This window comes from Hypanus sabinus, chromosome 14 (assembly GCF_030144855.1).
Source record: "Hypanus sabinus isolate sHypSab1 chromosome 14, sHypSab1.hap1, whole genome shotgun sequence".
NCBI lineage: Eukaryota > Metazoa > Chordata > Chondrichthyes > Myliobatiformes > Dasyatidae > Hypanus > Hypanus sabinus.
The window spans coordinates 53,938,167-53,953,631 of NC_082719.1; the positions used below are offsets into that span (position 1 = coordinate 53,938,167).

The 15,465-nt window shown below is 40.1% G+C and overlaps 1 protein-coding gene across 1 annotated transcript; it reads left to right on the forward strand.

The window, feature by feature from the left end:
• Positions 1 to 3,227: 3,227 nt before the first annotated feature.
• Positions 3,228 to 15,465, forward strand: srd5a3 (steroid 5 alpha-reductase 3). Its single transcript, XM_059989220.1, has 5 exons — positions 3,228 to 4,410; positions 7,766 to 7,914; positions 8,620 to 8,811; positions 9,898 to 10,029; positions 14,898 to 15,465. The coding sequence occupies exons 1-5, from the start codon at positions 4,205 to 4,207 to the stop codon at positions 15,155 to 15,157; spliced, it is 939 nt and encodes a 312-aa protein (XP_059845203.1). The 5' UTR covers positions 3,228 to 4,204; the 3' UTR covers positions 15,158 to 15,465.

A 15,465-nucleotide genomic window follows, 5' to 3' on the forward strand; every position in this document is an offset into this window, starting at 1 on the left:
CGTCTCCATTGATGATGCAAAGATCATCACCAGAGGCTCAGCAATCTCCTCCCTCATTTCACAGAGTAGCCTGGGGTATAACTCATCCAGTCCAGGTAACCTATCTAACTTGATGTTTTTCAAAAGCTCCAGCACACCTTTTTTAATGTCTATATGCTCAAGTGTTTCAGTCCACTGTAAGTCATCCTCACAATTACCAAATTCTGTCTCCCCAGTGAATACTCAAGAAAAGTATTCATTAAGTACTTCCGCCACCTCCTCCAACTCCAAGTGCACGTTTCCACTGACATTGCACAAGGGTTCCATTCAACCTTGGAAAGAATTCCTTCAGCCTCAGTGTGATCTAAATCACTGGTTACTTTATCATGGATGGTATAAGAAACTGGATAGGCTTTGTAAAATCTGGGTGTGGCATTTTCATTTAACACTATTTTACCCTTGATATGTTCAAGTTTTCCAATGGCATTCTTAAACACTGTTGTGACATCATCCTATATTTTTCTTAATTTTCTCTCCATTGACTCTGTTACAGGGGATGCAAATGGTGGATGGATTGCAGGTCAAGTTGTTGTCTCAACCAATTGTGGCCTTGAAATATTGGTCCTCTTATTTTTACCACATACAAGCACAATTTTGGTTTGTTGGTTGTTGTATTTCGCGCTATGAATGCCATTCCTCCAGACATTATCTTTTCTCCAGTAAAAGTTTTTAGTCGGATATCTGCAGGCTTCAGTTTAGTATCTTTGAAATGCTTTCAATTTCATTTTGTGGAATGACTGAAATAGCCAAGCCAGTGTCAAATTCCAGTTTAATTAATTTGTTGTTCACTTCTGATGTAAGCCATATTGCTTGTCTCTTGCTAGTTTTCACATTGTCAAACTCCAAGGCTACCTGGTTCTGTGTCACTCTCATCATTATCAGTTTTCATCTACAACATGCAGATTAGTGCTCATTTTGAAAGTGCAACTTGACTTTTTATCTTTTTCTCTTCCCTGTGCAGTTCATTTATCTTTGTATGTGTCCTATTTTGTAACATTTTTTCCAAGTTTTGCCTTTAAACCTGCATTGGTCAGGTGTATGTGGGCCCCAGCCACAACAGTAACATAATTTATTTGGCCAAGCCAGACTCTGCTTAGATGTTACAATGTTGTTCATGTTCACTTTCATTCCTGACTGCTACTCAAATGTGTCTCTGGCTGCTGTTTCCATTGATACAGCAATTTCAACTGTTCTTTTAAATGTCAGTAATGCTTCAGTTAGGAGCTTCTTATCAAATGCCTTTTTGTAAGACTCCACAAACTAAACAATCTTTCAATGAATCACTAAGCCCATCACTGAACTGAAAATTTACCACATAAGTTGAAATGGAGACCCCTTCCTTTTGAATCCATGTATGAAAGCTAAAGTGTTCTGCAATCAACAATGGTTCTGTTTCTAAATGTTCCTGCATTACATTCACAATTTCAGCAAAGCCAATTCGGCTGGTTTGGTTGGTATAGTTAAGCTTCTGAGCAAATTGCATGTTTTTCCACCTATTGCAGTCAGCAACACTGGCACCACTTTGCCATTGGCTATTTCGTTTGCTTCAAAATAATGCTCAATTCATTTAATATGCATCCAGTTACTTGTTATGCAATCAAACACCTCTGTCTTTCTAATGTAGTCAGCCAATCATGTTTTTTGTAAAATGTAATAGTATCATCACCCAGTACTTACTGTTTGTGAACACATGGCTAATTATGTTGTTTGTCAATTTTGTCTGTTTTCTGGCTTTTTGTATCTTGAACGTTTCTCCGCTGTTGCCCGTGTAGCAAGCTCTCCCTCTTCACTCAACTGATGAACCCAAAGGAACGGCAGAGACCGATACAGTTTGGTACCAGCAGGGTCACAGGAGTTGTTGCCAGTCAGCATTGAACTCAATGTAGGACTGCCTTAGGGACTCTCACTCAGGACTTTTCCCTCGGGGTTTACTCCCAAAGCCTTCCCATGAGTGGGTATAGCTGCAAGGCAGTGGTTTGAAATCAGAGTTTTCCTTCTCCTAGATGAGCTGTCAACCACGGCCTTTCTGTTTAAGGCACCAGTAACCCATCTTTGCCCCTTCTCCTGTCGGTAGAAAGAGTCTCATCGGGCTTACTAGCTAAGCTGCACATGAAGGCCAGGAGCTCAATTCGGTTGTCACAGGATATTTGAAGCTCATGCCATCGGGAGCATTTAATAGGTAGTGGGAGCTTGTCCCCTTTGCCATCCCTTATGAATTATATAATCAATATATTTACAATATTACTCAAATATCAGGGAGATTTCAGGATCTTTTCTCGATCTAAATTCCAGATTGGGAAATAATCCGTTCTTGAGCCCTTGTAATGAGGAACTACCAGGACGGATAGAGGAAGAACTGATCTTGCTACAAAATGATTTTGAGGTGGAGCCAAGGTTCAAAAAATTCATATCAAGACTTTTGTTTGCAGAAAGAATTCTGTGAAAGCTATCCTGCACTGTGGAAAGGTTCAAGAAGTTCTTTATTACCTTTCTAACATCATATTTACTGGAGCGCGCTTTCAGAGCAGTCCGCCAACTTCATTCTAAGCAACGAAGCCGATTGCAGATTATTGAACATGGGGATCTGGGACTTCTGACCGACATTCGGTCTGATGTTGAAAAGCTGATATCACTGCACAAAGCTCATCCATCTCATTGAAAGGTGAAAAAGGAATAAAGTAGTGAATAGTTGGACTACTACTGCACACTCTAAAATTGTTGATGAAAATTGTTTTTATTTAAATAAAAAAAATTTGTAGCTTTATATATTTGCAATTATTTGCCACTGATTTGCATTTGCAGTTCCTATTTTCCTTCACTGTGCATCATAAATGAAGTCTGTGTTTTTATTCAGTAAAGTGCAGGAGGAGCGATGAGGCCACCAGCGCTGTGGTCTGGGAGGCAAGGGGCTGTAACCCAAAGAAGTTTGAGAACCACTGCTCTTGATGATAGAAATCTGAAACTTAAAACAGCACAGGGAACAGGCATTTCAGCCGAGTTAAACTAATCCATACATATCCCTCAATCCTCTGCATGTTCATATGCCCATCTAAATTTATTTACTTTCGCAGGTGTGCCATTATAAATAGCACACCCTGTTACGGTCCTTCCAGCCCTTCAAGTTGCACCAACCAGCAACTCACTGATTTAACCCTAGTCTACTCACAGGTCAATTTACAATAACCAATTAACATACTAACGGGTACATCTTGGGACTCTGGGAGGAAACTGGAGCATCTGGAGGAAACTACACGCGTACAGGAAGGAACATACAAACTTGCTTAGCAGATGCTGGAATTGAATTCCAATGCCCTGAGCTGTTGAATGTTATTGTCTCTGCTTCCACTACCATCCCAGACAGTGCATTTGAAGCACCACTATTCTCTGTGTGAAAGAAAGCTTGTCCCACATAACTCCTTAAACTTGTTGGTTCTCTTAAAGTTATACCCTCTAGCACAGGGGTTCCCAACCTTTTATATGCTATGGCCCCCACCCTTAATCGAGGGGTCAGTGGACCCCTACTCTAGCACAATCGTTTCTAGTGCCACACACAAATGCTGGACGAACTCAGTGGGCCTGGCAGCATATATGACATATATGAAAGTCGATGTTATGGGTGAAGACCCCTCTCCACGACTGAGCTGCTGCTCCAGATTCCCAAGCGTCTGCAGTTTCACTTGTATCTCCACCTGAAATTTCTACTCTGCGGGAAATTATTTTTTTCTCCCTACCCAATACCGTCTATGCCTCTCTTACACAGAAGAACAGCTAATTCCCCTTCTCTATCAAATTTATGAACCCATTCCACGACCTTATTAATTGTCTTTTGCACTATTTATGTTTATAAAATACCATTTTTTTGCGTCTTGCCACAAAACCAATTTCAAGACATACGTCGGCGGGATAAACGGGATTCTGATGATTTCATGAACTTGTATCAGCTGTCACTTCTCCACTTTTTTCGCTCGTCTCCCCCCACTCAAGCCCCCAGTTCCCCTTCCAAACGACCTCTGCATTTGTGAGGCCAGCCCGCGTTCAAGGCTGTGACTACCCAGCAGCTCACAGCCCGAAACCAAAGCCGCCTTGCTGCGGGTTGTATCCGCCTCTGGGGCCGCCGGCGATTAGTTCAGCCTCGCCTCTCTCCCCTCCTCCTCACCATTGCAACATGGTCGTCCCATCTGACTTGGGGATTTTGGCCACCGCCTGGCTATTTTTCGCGGCGATTTTTCTGATCTGTGTTGTTTTTCCCGATCTATGTTCCGGTTCGGCTATCTGGCGCGTTGTACTTAAAGACGCCATGTGTTACGGTAAAAGCAAACAGTATTTCTTCCAGCGACCGCCCTGGCTTCAGCGCCAAGATCTCCCGAAGAGGTAAGAGCAGCAGCTCACAAAGTCTTTGTGTTCCCTTTTATGATATGATTGGGAGTTCAAGATGCCCAGGAAACCTGGTGTTAGGTAGTATTAAGCATTACGTCAATGTATCCTGACGAATGTAGTTAACAGTGAGCAAGCAGGCCCTCCCTTTATGTTGCGGAAGTTGGCCTGAAAGAGGACGGTAATGTTTGGCTATCCTTGCGGGGTTGTACTTTGGTCTCAATGCTTGTACTGCAACCAGGAACCCTTGGATGAGGCCAGAGAAGGCATACTTCAAATATGAAATAATTTCAGTCTGCATGTCAGAGGGAAACAAACCCCAGGGTGATTTCTGTGCCAGGGTGTGAAGGGGTGCAACCCTCCAGTGATCAGCGAAGATTGACCAGGGCAGACTAACTCACAACAGGGTTACATATGGTGACATATACTGTATGTACTTTGAAAATACATTTATTTTGACTTTGAACTTAGTTCATCAGCACACCAAAATAAGGACAAATTGCTGGAAAAACTCAGTGGTTCAAACAACATCAGTGGATGCCAAGGAAACGTTGATATTTTTTGCTGATTCCCTGCATCAGGACAATGTTGGAATTAGTCTGCCCAATTTCTTCCTTGTCAAAATGCTTGAGCCATATACTACAAAGAGTATGTTAGGAAATATAATTGTTCAAGCAAGGGATCACAAGCCTGTTTATAACATCTCAAAGGTTAATTTATTATCAAAACATACAACTCTGAAATTCTTCTTCATCTGATAGCCAAAAAAATCAAGGAAAAAAGAATGGCAGCACAATCATCATCTCCGAACTGCCCCCCACCGCACAAAAAAACGTGAAAGATCGGGCAAAAAAACACAATATAAAAAATGATGACTCAAAAAAGTCCGTAGTCCAAATCCATATCCATAAATGCAGAAAACCTCAGTAACATTCTCCTGACACAGCCGCAGGAGTCTTCTCTCTCCGGCGGCGGAGTGATCCCACCAGCGATCGAAAGCAGGTAGCCAGTGCTCATCTTCCGCATTCACCTCGATTTTCAGTCTCATCTGTCCCACAGTAGGCATTGGCGTCTGCTGGACTGACCACATCCTAATCTGCTCCGTTATCTCTTGTCAGCCTAGAGTTAGAACATCGATGTCAACAGAAGCATTGCCACAGGACAATCGCTGTTAAAGTCTTGGGGAGTGTAGAGTGCTGCTATAACGAAATGCCTAAATGCATTCTTTGGGGGGGGGGGCAAGATTAAATGGAAGCTTGGTTCATACTTAGAAATGTGCATTAAGGGCCGCAGTTCACTTCTGGGAAGTCAATCATCCAACCTTACCAGTAGCACAGTGCTGCAATGAGTCAAAGTGGAAAATGCACCTGAAACTCTAGCTCCTAGTGGGGAATCACAGCCTTGGTTTTTTACTTAGCCATTTGTTATTTTTAAGAGCAGTAGATACTTTGTTAGACAATTAAAGGCGCTTTTTAAAATCAGAATTCTGGAGATACTCAGGACAGGCAGCATCTGTGGAGAGAGGAGAAGTAGAATTAACATTTCAGGTTAATAATTATGAATCTGTAAAAGTGTTTTATGAGGAATGGTTGGAATTTTTGAGAGAACAAAGGAAATGACTATGTTGGGATAGAAACCTGGACCGTTAATGACAAATGCTGTTGGTACAGTTTTGAAGAGGTTCTTAATTGTAGCTGATTTGTATGGAGGAATGCAAAGAGCATAATAAAGCAATTTCAATTGCAGAGGAGTTGAGTGCTGGAGGAACTCAGCAGGCCAGGCAGCATCGGTGGAAAAGGGTAAACAGTAGACATTTTGGGCCTCATCCTGACCATTCACTCTTTTCAGTTGATGCTGCCTGACCTGCTGAGTTCCTCCAGCATTTTGTGTGTATTGTATGCATGAATGCAGAATGATCTGGTTTCTAATTAGTGACTGTAACTTAGCTGTTAACTTATGTTCAGAGCAAAAAAATAATCAAAAGGGATTTGTGAGCATATTCGACCGAGAGCAAGTTAAGCAAGAGCATAGAACTTTGGAGAGAGGTAATGGAACTAACAAGATTGTTGTCTGGAGATCCATCTTGGCCAGTTGAGTCAAATGGCCTCACTCAGTGTGGTTTTAACTTTAGAATAAGTTATAATGATTTGTTTATATAGACTGTGTAAGCATACAATTTCCAAAGATTGAGATGAAGTGCTAATATAGAAATGTATTGTGTATTTTGCAAAATAATTAGGATTTGATATATAAATTTCTCGGGCTTCCAGCAGGGTGTAGGTGTCGATTATAACCTTTTCGATGGCAAACCCTGTCATCTTCAGGGATGATGCCTGGGAATGTCTAGTCTGGTGGTATTTGTACCCCTGTAGTCCATCCCTCCTGATTGATTAGTCCTTATCCAATCAGGTTTCCACTCTCCTACCTTGTTTACAATTGAATTTCAGTTCTTATTTAGAGTGAGACCTTTGTCTTTATTAAAATTGTTTTCCTCTAGTTTTATTTCAATGTCTTCCTTTCTCAAGCGGTCCCATAAGCCATTGGTGTGGCACAGTAGTTTTGTGCCGTCAAAGTCAATCCTATGGCCATTGCAAATTCGGTGTTCTGCTACTGCCGATTTCTCCGAGTAGCCCAAAAAGATACACTTCCTGTGCTCGTTGATGTGAGTTTCCACCATGCATTCTGTCTGCCTGATATAGTTTTAAAATTAGGATTTAATTCTGATTCTTGCCTGTGCTGCTCCTGAACTGAAAGCATTGAGGTGAAAAGTTAGTCAAAATTTTTTTCAAGCATTTTGAATAACTTTTAATCTCAATTTAAAGTATGATTTTCTCCCTTTTAACTTTAACATGATTGATGCCATAACAAAGCAGCACAAGTCTTCCTAAAATATGGTAGGTTAAAAGCATGATAAGGTACAAAACTGATCAGCGTTGCATTTCTTGGCATTGAATTGGAATTGACAATTTCTGAGGCAGTCTTGTGTAAAGTGATACAAGAAGGTGGTCCACTGCTGCTTACTCAAGGGCAATTAGGATGGACAATGAATGCTGGTCTTGCCAATTATGTCCACAACTTGGAAATGAATGATCACTGTGGAAATAAGTAAATAAATCTAACTTAACAATATAAAATTTTATCTGAGTCAGTTTGTAACCTTAGAGTATAATACACTGTTCCAGGTTAAAACAAAGTTGTAAGATGAGGTGGCCTCTGAGACTAGGTGCAAAAATCAGACAATGCCCCAATGCACTTTATATCAGCTCTTGAACACAGTAATTATTCTAAAGAAAGAATGTTTTTGAAAACAGTTATGGTTAATAGGATGACATTTTTTTTCTTTTTTTTGCAGGTGGTTTTCTCATTTCTATGTGGTTTCAGTGATGTGGAATAGTTTTCTACTTATAATTACTTGTCAAAATCTGTTTTTTGGTCAACCTTTCCCATTATGGCTTCAAAGACTGCTTAGTTTTCTTTCTGGAAGTGTCCACTTAAAACCTGGTGAGAATTAGTTTTCACTTTCTACACAAGATAAGAGCAAATTACTGAATTGTGTATGAATGGGAATAATTATTTCTCAATTAGTGCAACCCCAGGTGAGAAGAAATAATTGTTCTCATGGAGCTGTACCCTTTTAAAACAAGCTTCCATGAATTTAAATAAAATTAAAAGTTTAAAAGAATTTAAATAAAAGTAGTGAAACATAAAGTTGATCATTTGATATTATAATCTTCCAACACTTAATAAACAAGTTTACCCTTATGAAACAATTTCCATAGAATTTTAGGTAAATAAATATTAAGACTAATTCTTACAGAATAAATCAAAAGTCAGTGTTCCTGAAGTTTGACAATGACAATCTTATAAGAATAGAAAAAAAATTATAGTGTGTCTTTTATGAAATACATTTCAAGAGCAGGCTGTTGTAATATCAGGAAGTAATATCCCACAAGATTTGATCTTGTGATTTTGAATTAACATTCCATGTGATATTCTTCAAAAATAGGAAGATCTAAAATACTAGTGAAAGGTTATCAATCTGAAATGCTAACTGTATTTCTCCAGCCATCTGTGCTGAATGATCTGTTGAGTATGCCTCGTTTTTATTGTTTTTACTACTGTTGGAAAATATAAATATTGGCAAGAGCAGTTATTATTGAATATTAAAATAAGCATTATTTTAAAGCTTTAATATTTCTTTTACAGGTAATGAATTGTCCGTCCTTCTGGTTCAAATAATGTTGTTTGTGCAAGGTGCTCGACGCCTCATAGAGTGCACCGTTGTCTCTGTGTTTTCACATGGTAGCATTCATCCAGTACAGTATTGTTGGGGTCTGGTTTATTACATCCTTGTGGGTTTAACAGTGCATTGTGAAGGACTCCATCCTGGATCAAAAGGTAGTTTTTTATTTGCATAATTTAAATACAGAGGCCTGATCTATTTAATTGACCAGTTAATACCAGAAGTTATAAGAGTTATGAAACTTGTGAGAATGAAGAGCAAATACCTTAAGCCTTCATTGGCTGTGCTTTTCCACTTGGGCATTACTGCTTTTGTTATCCCTAGAAGTAAGTGTTGATACTCTTATTGGCTTCCCAAGTCCCCCCTCGTTAAGGTTTAGTTTATCTAAAACTCTGCTGCCTCTATTATAACTTAAGTAAATTTTATCAAGAAAGCCTATGCTCAATTATTGATTCAGCTGTATCCTAGCTTCAAAAATCTCACTTTGAATTCAAAATGCTTCATGTCTGTTCTTCAGCCTTAAATGAACATTTATTTATTTGGAAATATTGTAAACCTGCAGTTTGTCTACCATACAATCTTTATCAAATAGCACTTTATTGGACACGGTTGTTTAGATGATGGATATTGCCATTTTAATATAATTTCTCAGGAATGTTTCATAATTGTGTATCCTGAAACTTTTACTTTTATTGCAACAATACATTTTATCTCTTAAATAATGTAATAAAGAAGGTTGAAGAAAGTGGAGCATTTATGCAGACTTTCAAAAGGCTTTCTAGAAGTACCTCTTTACAAAACAGTAGTCCATGGATTGAAAAGCAATGCCAACAATGATGAAAAATTATATAAGAGACAGAAAGTAATATCCACCCTAGTTCCCCATTATCATTCATGGTTCTGGAGTCCAAACACATGTGTAGGTAATCCATTGTGCTTTTATTTGGGGGGATAAAAGACATCTGATTAGCTGTGCTCTGCTGTCTCACTAATAGAACACCTCCAACAGCACTCTGCAATAAGGAAGTCAATATGCACAGCCTTGAGTTTCCACCAATTTGCTTTATTTAAAAAAAATGTCCATTTGAACAGATATGTTACTCAACAATTTAATATTAGAGACCTAACTCTTCTTGGACAGCGGAACAGTTTCACTGAGCTAAGGCAATCTGGTTCTATGTTTAATGTATGCACGTAAAATGTTTGGAAACTTTTTCTTAACTTTTTGCCTTATTGTGTAGTATTCACCATGCATGATCTGATCGCACAAGGACAGTGGTACCATATAACTGGAATAGCGCTGTTTTTGTGGGCAACAATTCATCACCACAAGAGTCATTTGATCCTTGCAAACTTGAGGAAAAACAAATCAGGTAAGAGATTTTTTCCATGACACATTATTTGTGCAAGTAAGTTAATGGTGCACAAACGTACTAGCTGATGCGTAACAAAGGTTTAGCAAATAATGATTGACAAGGAGGACAAAATTTAGCATATGAAAACCTGCTATTTAATATCTTGAAAAGTGTTGAGGTTGAACCCTCAACTAGAAAGGGGAGGAGGGAAGAGAAGAGAGCGATAGTTTTAGGGGATTCTATAGTCAGGGGGGCAGATAGGAGATTTTGTGGGGCAGATCGAGAGTCTCGGATGGTATGTTGCCTCCCTGGTGCCAGGGTCCGGGATATCTTAGATCGGGTGCAGGCTATTCTTGAGAACGAGGGCATGAACCCAGATGTAGTGGTCCAACGATATAGGTAAGGTGAGTGAGGGGGTCCTGCTTAGAGAGTTCAGGGAGTTAGGAGTGAAGCTGACCAGCAGGAACTCCAGGGTGACAATCTCGGGATTGCTACCTGTGCCACGTGCGAGTGAGGCGAAGAATAGAATGATTATGCACATTAATATGAGGCTGAGAGCATGGTGCAGGAAGGAAGGGTTCAGGTTATTGGATAATTGGTCGTTGTTCCAGGGACATTGGGATCTGTTTCGAAGGGATGGTCTACATCTGAACCGGAGGGGTACTAACATTCTTGCAGGAATGTTTGCCAGTGCTGCTCGGGGGGGTTTAAACTAGATGTGCAGGGGGCAGGGATCCAGATCCAGAGGGTTGGTCAGAAGGAGCATGGGGTTAAATGTGTAGAAGGTTTGGGTGATCTTGAGAAGGTCATCAAAATTCAAGGTGCAATTAGCCCGATGGAAGTTCAAGGAGCTGGGTTAGGTACAATAGACAGTCTTTTAAGCAAAGAAAGGAGGAATGGGCTAAGAATTCTATACTTGAATGCGCGTAGTGTCAGAAATAAGACAGATGAGCTTGAAGCTCAGATGAAAATGGGGAACTACGATATTGTTGGGATAATGGAGACATGGCTGCAAGGGGATCAGGCCTGGGAATTGAGTGTACCAGGGTATAAGTGCTATCGTAGAGACAGAAATATGGGAAGAGGGGGTGGAGTGGCCCTGTTGGTGAGGAATGAGATTCAGTCCTTAGCAAGAGGTGACTTGGGAACAGGGGAAGTAGAGTCTGTGTGGATTGAGCTGAGGAACAGTAAGGGTAAAAAGACCCTAATGGGTGTTGTGTACAGGCCCCCAAACAGTAGCGTGGATATTGGGTACAAGTTGATTAGGGAGTTAACATTGGCATGTGCTAAAGGTAATGCAGTCATTATGGGAGATTTCAACATGCAGGTGAACTGGAAGAATCAGGTAGGTGCTGGACCCCAGGATAGGGAGTTTGTGGAGTGTCTAAGAGATGTATTTTTGGAACAGCTTGTGCTTGAGCCAACCAGGAACGAGGCTATTTTGGACTTGGTGATGTGTAATGAACAGGAATTGATAAGTGATCTTGAAGTAAAGGAGCCATTAGGAAGTAGTGATCATAACATGATAAGTTTTTATCTACAATTTGAGAGGGATAAGGGCAGATTAGAGGTGTCAGTGTTGCAATTAAATAAAGGAGACTACGGAGCCATGAGGGAAGAGCTGGCCAAAGTTAAATGGGCGGATGCCCTGGCAGGAAAGACAGTGGATCAGCAGTGGCAGGGATTCTTGGGGATAATACAAAGGATGCAAAAGTAGTTCATTCCAATGAGAAGGAAGGATTCAAAGAGGGGGAAGGGGCCACAGTGGTTGACAAAGGAAGTCAGAGATTGTATAGCATTAAAGAAAAAGAAGTATGACAGAGCTAAGATGAGTGGGAATACAGATGATTGGGAAAGTTTTAAGGAACAGCAGATCTTAACTAAAAAAGCAATACGGAGAGAAAAGATCAGGTATGAGCTCAGTCTAGCCAGGAATATAAAAGGGGATAGCAAAAGCTTTTTTAGCTATGTGAAGAGAAAGAAGATAGTTAAGAACAATGTTGGCCCCTTGAAGAATGAATTGGGAGAAATTGTTATGGGAAACAGGGAAATGGCAACAGAATTTAATGCGTACTTTAGATCTGTCTTCACCAGGGAGGACACAAGCAATCTCCCAGATGTATGGATGGGCCAGGGTCATAAGATATCAGAGGAATTGAGACAGATTGACATTAGGAAAGAAACTGTGATGAGTAGACTGGTAGGACTGAAGGCTAATAAATCCCCGGGTCCAGATGGTCTGCATCCGAGGGTTCTAAAAGAGGTGGCTCAGGAAATTGCGGATGCATTGGTAATCATTTTCCAATGTTCCTTAGATTCAGGATCAGTTCCTGAAGATTGGAAAGTGGCTAATGTTATCGCACTTTTCAAGAAGGGAGGGAAGGAGAAAATGGAGAACTATCGCCCTGTTAGCCTAACGTCAGTCGTGGGGAAGATGCTTGAGTCCATTATTAAGGACGAAATAGTGGCACATCTTGATGGCAGGAATAGGATTAGGCCGAGCCAGCATGGATTTACCAAGGGCAAATCATGCCTGACTAATCTGTTGGAGTTTTTTGAGGGTGTAACAAGGATGTTAGACGAGGGTAAGCCAGTGGATGTTGTGTACCTAGATTTTCAGAAGGCATTCGATAAGGTGCCACATTGGAGATTGGTGAGTAAAATCAGAGCTCATGGCATTGGGGGCAGGGTTTCAACATGGATAGAAAACTGGTTGGCAGATAGAAAGCAAAGGGTAGCAGTGAATGGGTGTTTCTCGGACTGGCTGGATGTGACTAGTGGGGTACCACAGGGCTCTGTATTGGGACCACAGCTCTTTACGATTTATGTCAACGATTTAGATGAGGGCATTGAAAACTATATCAGCAAGTTTGCTGACGATACTAAACTGGGTCGCAGTGTGACATGCGAAGAGGACGTTAGGAGAATACAGGGAGACTTGGATAGGCTGGGTGAGTTGGCAGATACTTGGCAGATATCATTCAATATGAATAAATGTGAAGTTATCCACTTTGGAAGCTGGAACAAGAGGGCAGAGTATTGTCTGAACGGTGTAGAGTTAGGTAAGGGGGAAATGCAAAGAGACCTAGGAGTCCTAGTTCATCAGTCAATGAAGGTGAATGAGCAAGTGCAACAGGCAGTGAAGAGGGCAAATGGAATGTTGGCCTTTATTACAAGGGGAATTGAGTACAAGAGCAAGGATGTCCTTTCGCATTTGTACAGGGCCCTGGTGAGACCACATCTGGAATATTGTGTGCAGTTTTGGTCTCCAGGTTTAAGGAAGGACATTCTGGCAATTGAGGAAGTGCAGCGTAGATTCAGTAGGTTGATTCCTGGGATGGCAGGGCTGTCTTACGCAGAGAGATTGGAGAGATTGGGCTTGTACACGCTGGAATTGAGGAGATTGAGAGGGGATCTGATTGAAATGTTTAAGATAATTAAAGGATTTGATAGGATTGAGGCAGGAAATATGTTCCAGATGTTGGGAGTGTCCAGTACCAGAGGGCATGGATTGAGAATAAGAGGTCAGTTATTTAAAACAGAGTTGAGGAAGAGCTTCTTCTGCCAGAGAGTCGTGGAGGTGTGGAATGCACTGCCTCGGAAGACGGTGGAGGCCAATTCTCTGGATGCTTTCAAGAAGGAGCTAGATAGATATCTGATGGATAGGGGAATCAAGGGATATGGGGACAAGGCAGGAACTGGGTATTGATAGTGAATGATCAGCCATGATCTCAGAATGGCGGTGCAGACTCAAGGGGCCGAATGGTCTACTTCTGCACCTATTGTCTATTGTGTTATTTGCAATTACAGTATATATTATTCAGATTGCTCTTTCAATTGAAAAAAATGGTCATTTCTGCTGGTGGTCTTCAGATAATTATTCATTTGACCTCATTAGAGCAGAAGGTTTAAAGGGAGCTTGTTTTTTTAACTGAAGGTGAGTCAGGATACAGGATGGATTTCTGCCTCCAATGGCAAATGGATTGTAGCTGCTATGGGATGGTTTGCCTCTTAAGAATTAGGTTCCTCTTCTGTTTCGTAATCAAGCAGCAATTCTGTACTGACTTTTTTGCATCTCCTTTCATCTATTAAGATGTGGGATGCAATTCTTCATACTCTCTGTATCTTTTTTTCTTTAATTCAGCATGGTTTAATAGGCTTCCTTCAGGATATTATCTAGGTATTATACTTAAGTTGTAAACATAAACATTCTACATTGATATTGTTATCATGTTAAGAGCATCACAGCTAAACAATCTTCAATATTCATGCAAAGACAGTTTCCAGCTCCTTCAGTCTATGACTACCTGCATTGGAAGCCCAAGCACTCTTGCAACATGGATCAATCACACTGCTCACCCTACCCTTCTCGCTGGGATCTGTTAATTCAGCAGTGCGGGTCAATGGATTCTGGTCTTCTGATGTGATTTCAATATTCCCAGATTAAATGGTATTTTCTCTTACAGTGCATTCCAATTTAATAGAATACGTACTGGCTCACAGATGGGATTTTTGAAAATAATGCCCACCTGCTGTTGTAATTCAATTTTGTTGCAATTTTTTTTTCGGTGTGCTTTTCTTTCCAATATTCATTCTGAGGACTGCATGTGGGTAAGATTCATAATTAACTAGGTGCATATTGGTTAATTTTCATATTGCCAGATAAATCCTTGAAAATATTTTCCTTCCAAAATCCATGTTTCAATGTATGTTTCATCTCAGCTCCTCTATCACTTTCCCCCAATCTTTCCTCCATGCCATTACTTCTAATGTGGGATAGTAATTAAGCAATTACACCATTTTATTTAAATATTATTGAAAATTTGTATGCAAGAAATGATGCTATTTTCTCTTTTAGTAAATTAACTGTTTCTGTTCCTATATAGGTGAAGTGATCAACTACAGGCATAGCATCCCATATGGTGACTGGTTTGAATTTGTTTCTTGTCCACACTATTTTGCTGAACTGCTGATCTACCTTGCTTTAAGTGTAACCTTTAAAGGACAGCACCTTACATGGTGGTTTTTAGTCTTGTATGTATTATGCAGCCATGCATTGATGGCAACTCAATCCCATGAATTCTATGTCAAAAAATTTGACAATTATCCCAAAACACGAAAAGCTTTAATACCTTACATTTTTTAAATTTTCATAAAATACAGAATATTTTTTATACTCAGTGTCGTGAGTTTTTAAAAAATTATAGCTAATCCTATAAAATTCACTGAAGTTATCTTCAATGTGTATTATATAGGTTCAGTACCCCTTATCCAAAATGATTGGGACCAGAAGTGTTTTGGATTTTGGATTTTTTCATATGTTTGAATATATAATAAGATAGCTTGGGATAGTCATAATTTCTGACTCTGAATTTATGTGCTACATTAAGCTACTTTTGTCTTACACTTATTTAATGCTTGAGGTTCTGTGAATAAAAAAAATGTGTAACAGGC

Bases quoted from the DNA above. Each gene is read 5' to 3' on its own strand.
- srd5a3 (XM_059989220.1), top strand. From the start codon at position 4,205: ATGGTCGTCCCATCTGACTTGGGGATTTTGGCCACCGCCTGGCTATTT. The intron at 4,411-7,765 runs GTAAGAGCAGCA...TTTTTTTTGCAG, and splicing joins CGCCAAGATCTCCCGAAGAG to GTGGTTTTCTCATTTCTATG. The intron at 8,812-9,897 runs GTAGTTTTTTAT...CTTATTGTGTAG, and splicing joins ACTCCATCCTGGATCAAAAG to TATTCACCATGCATGATCTG.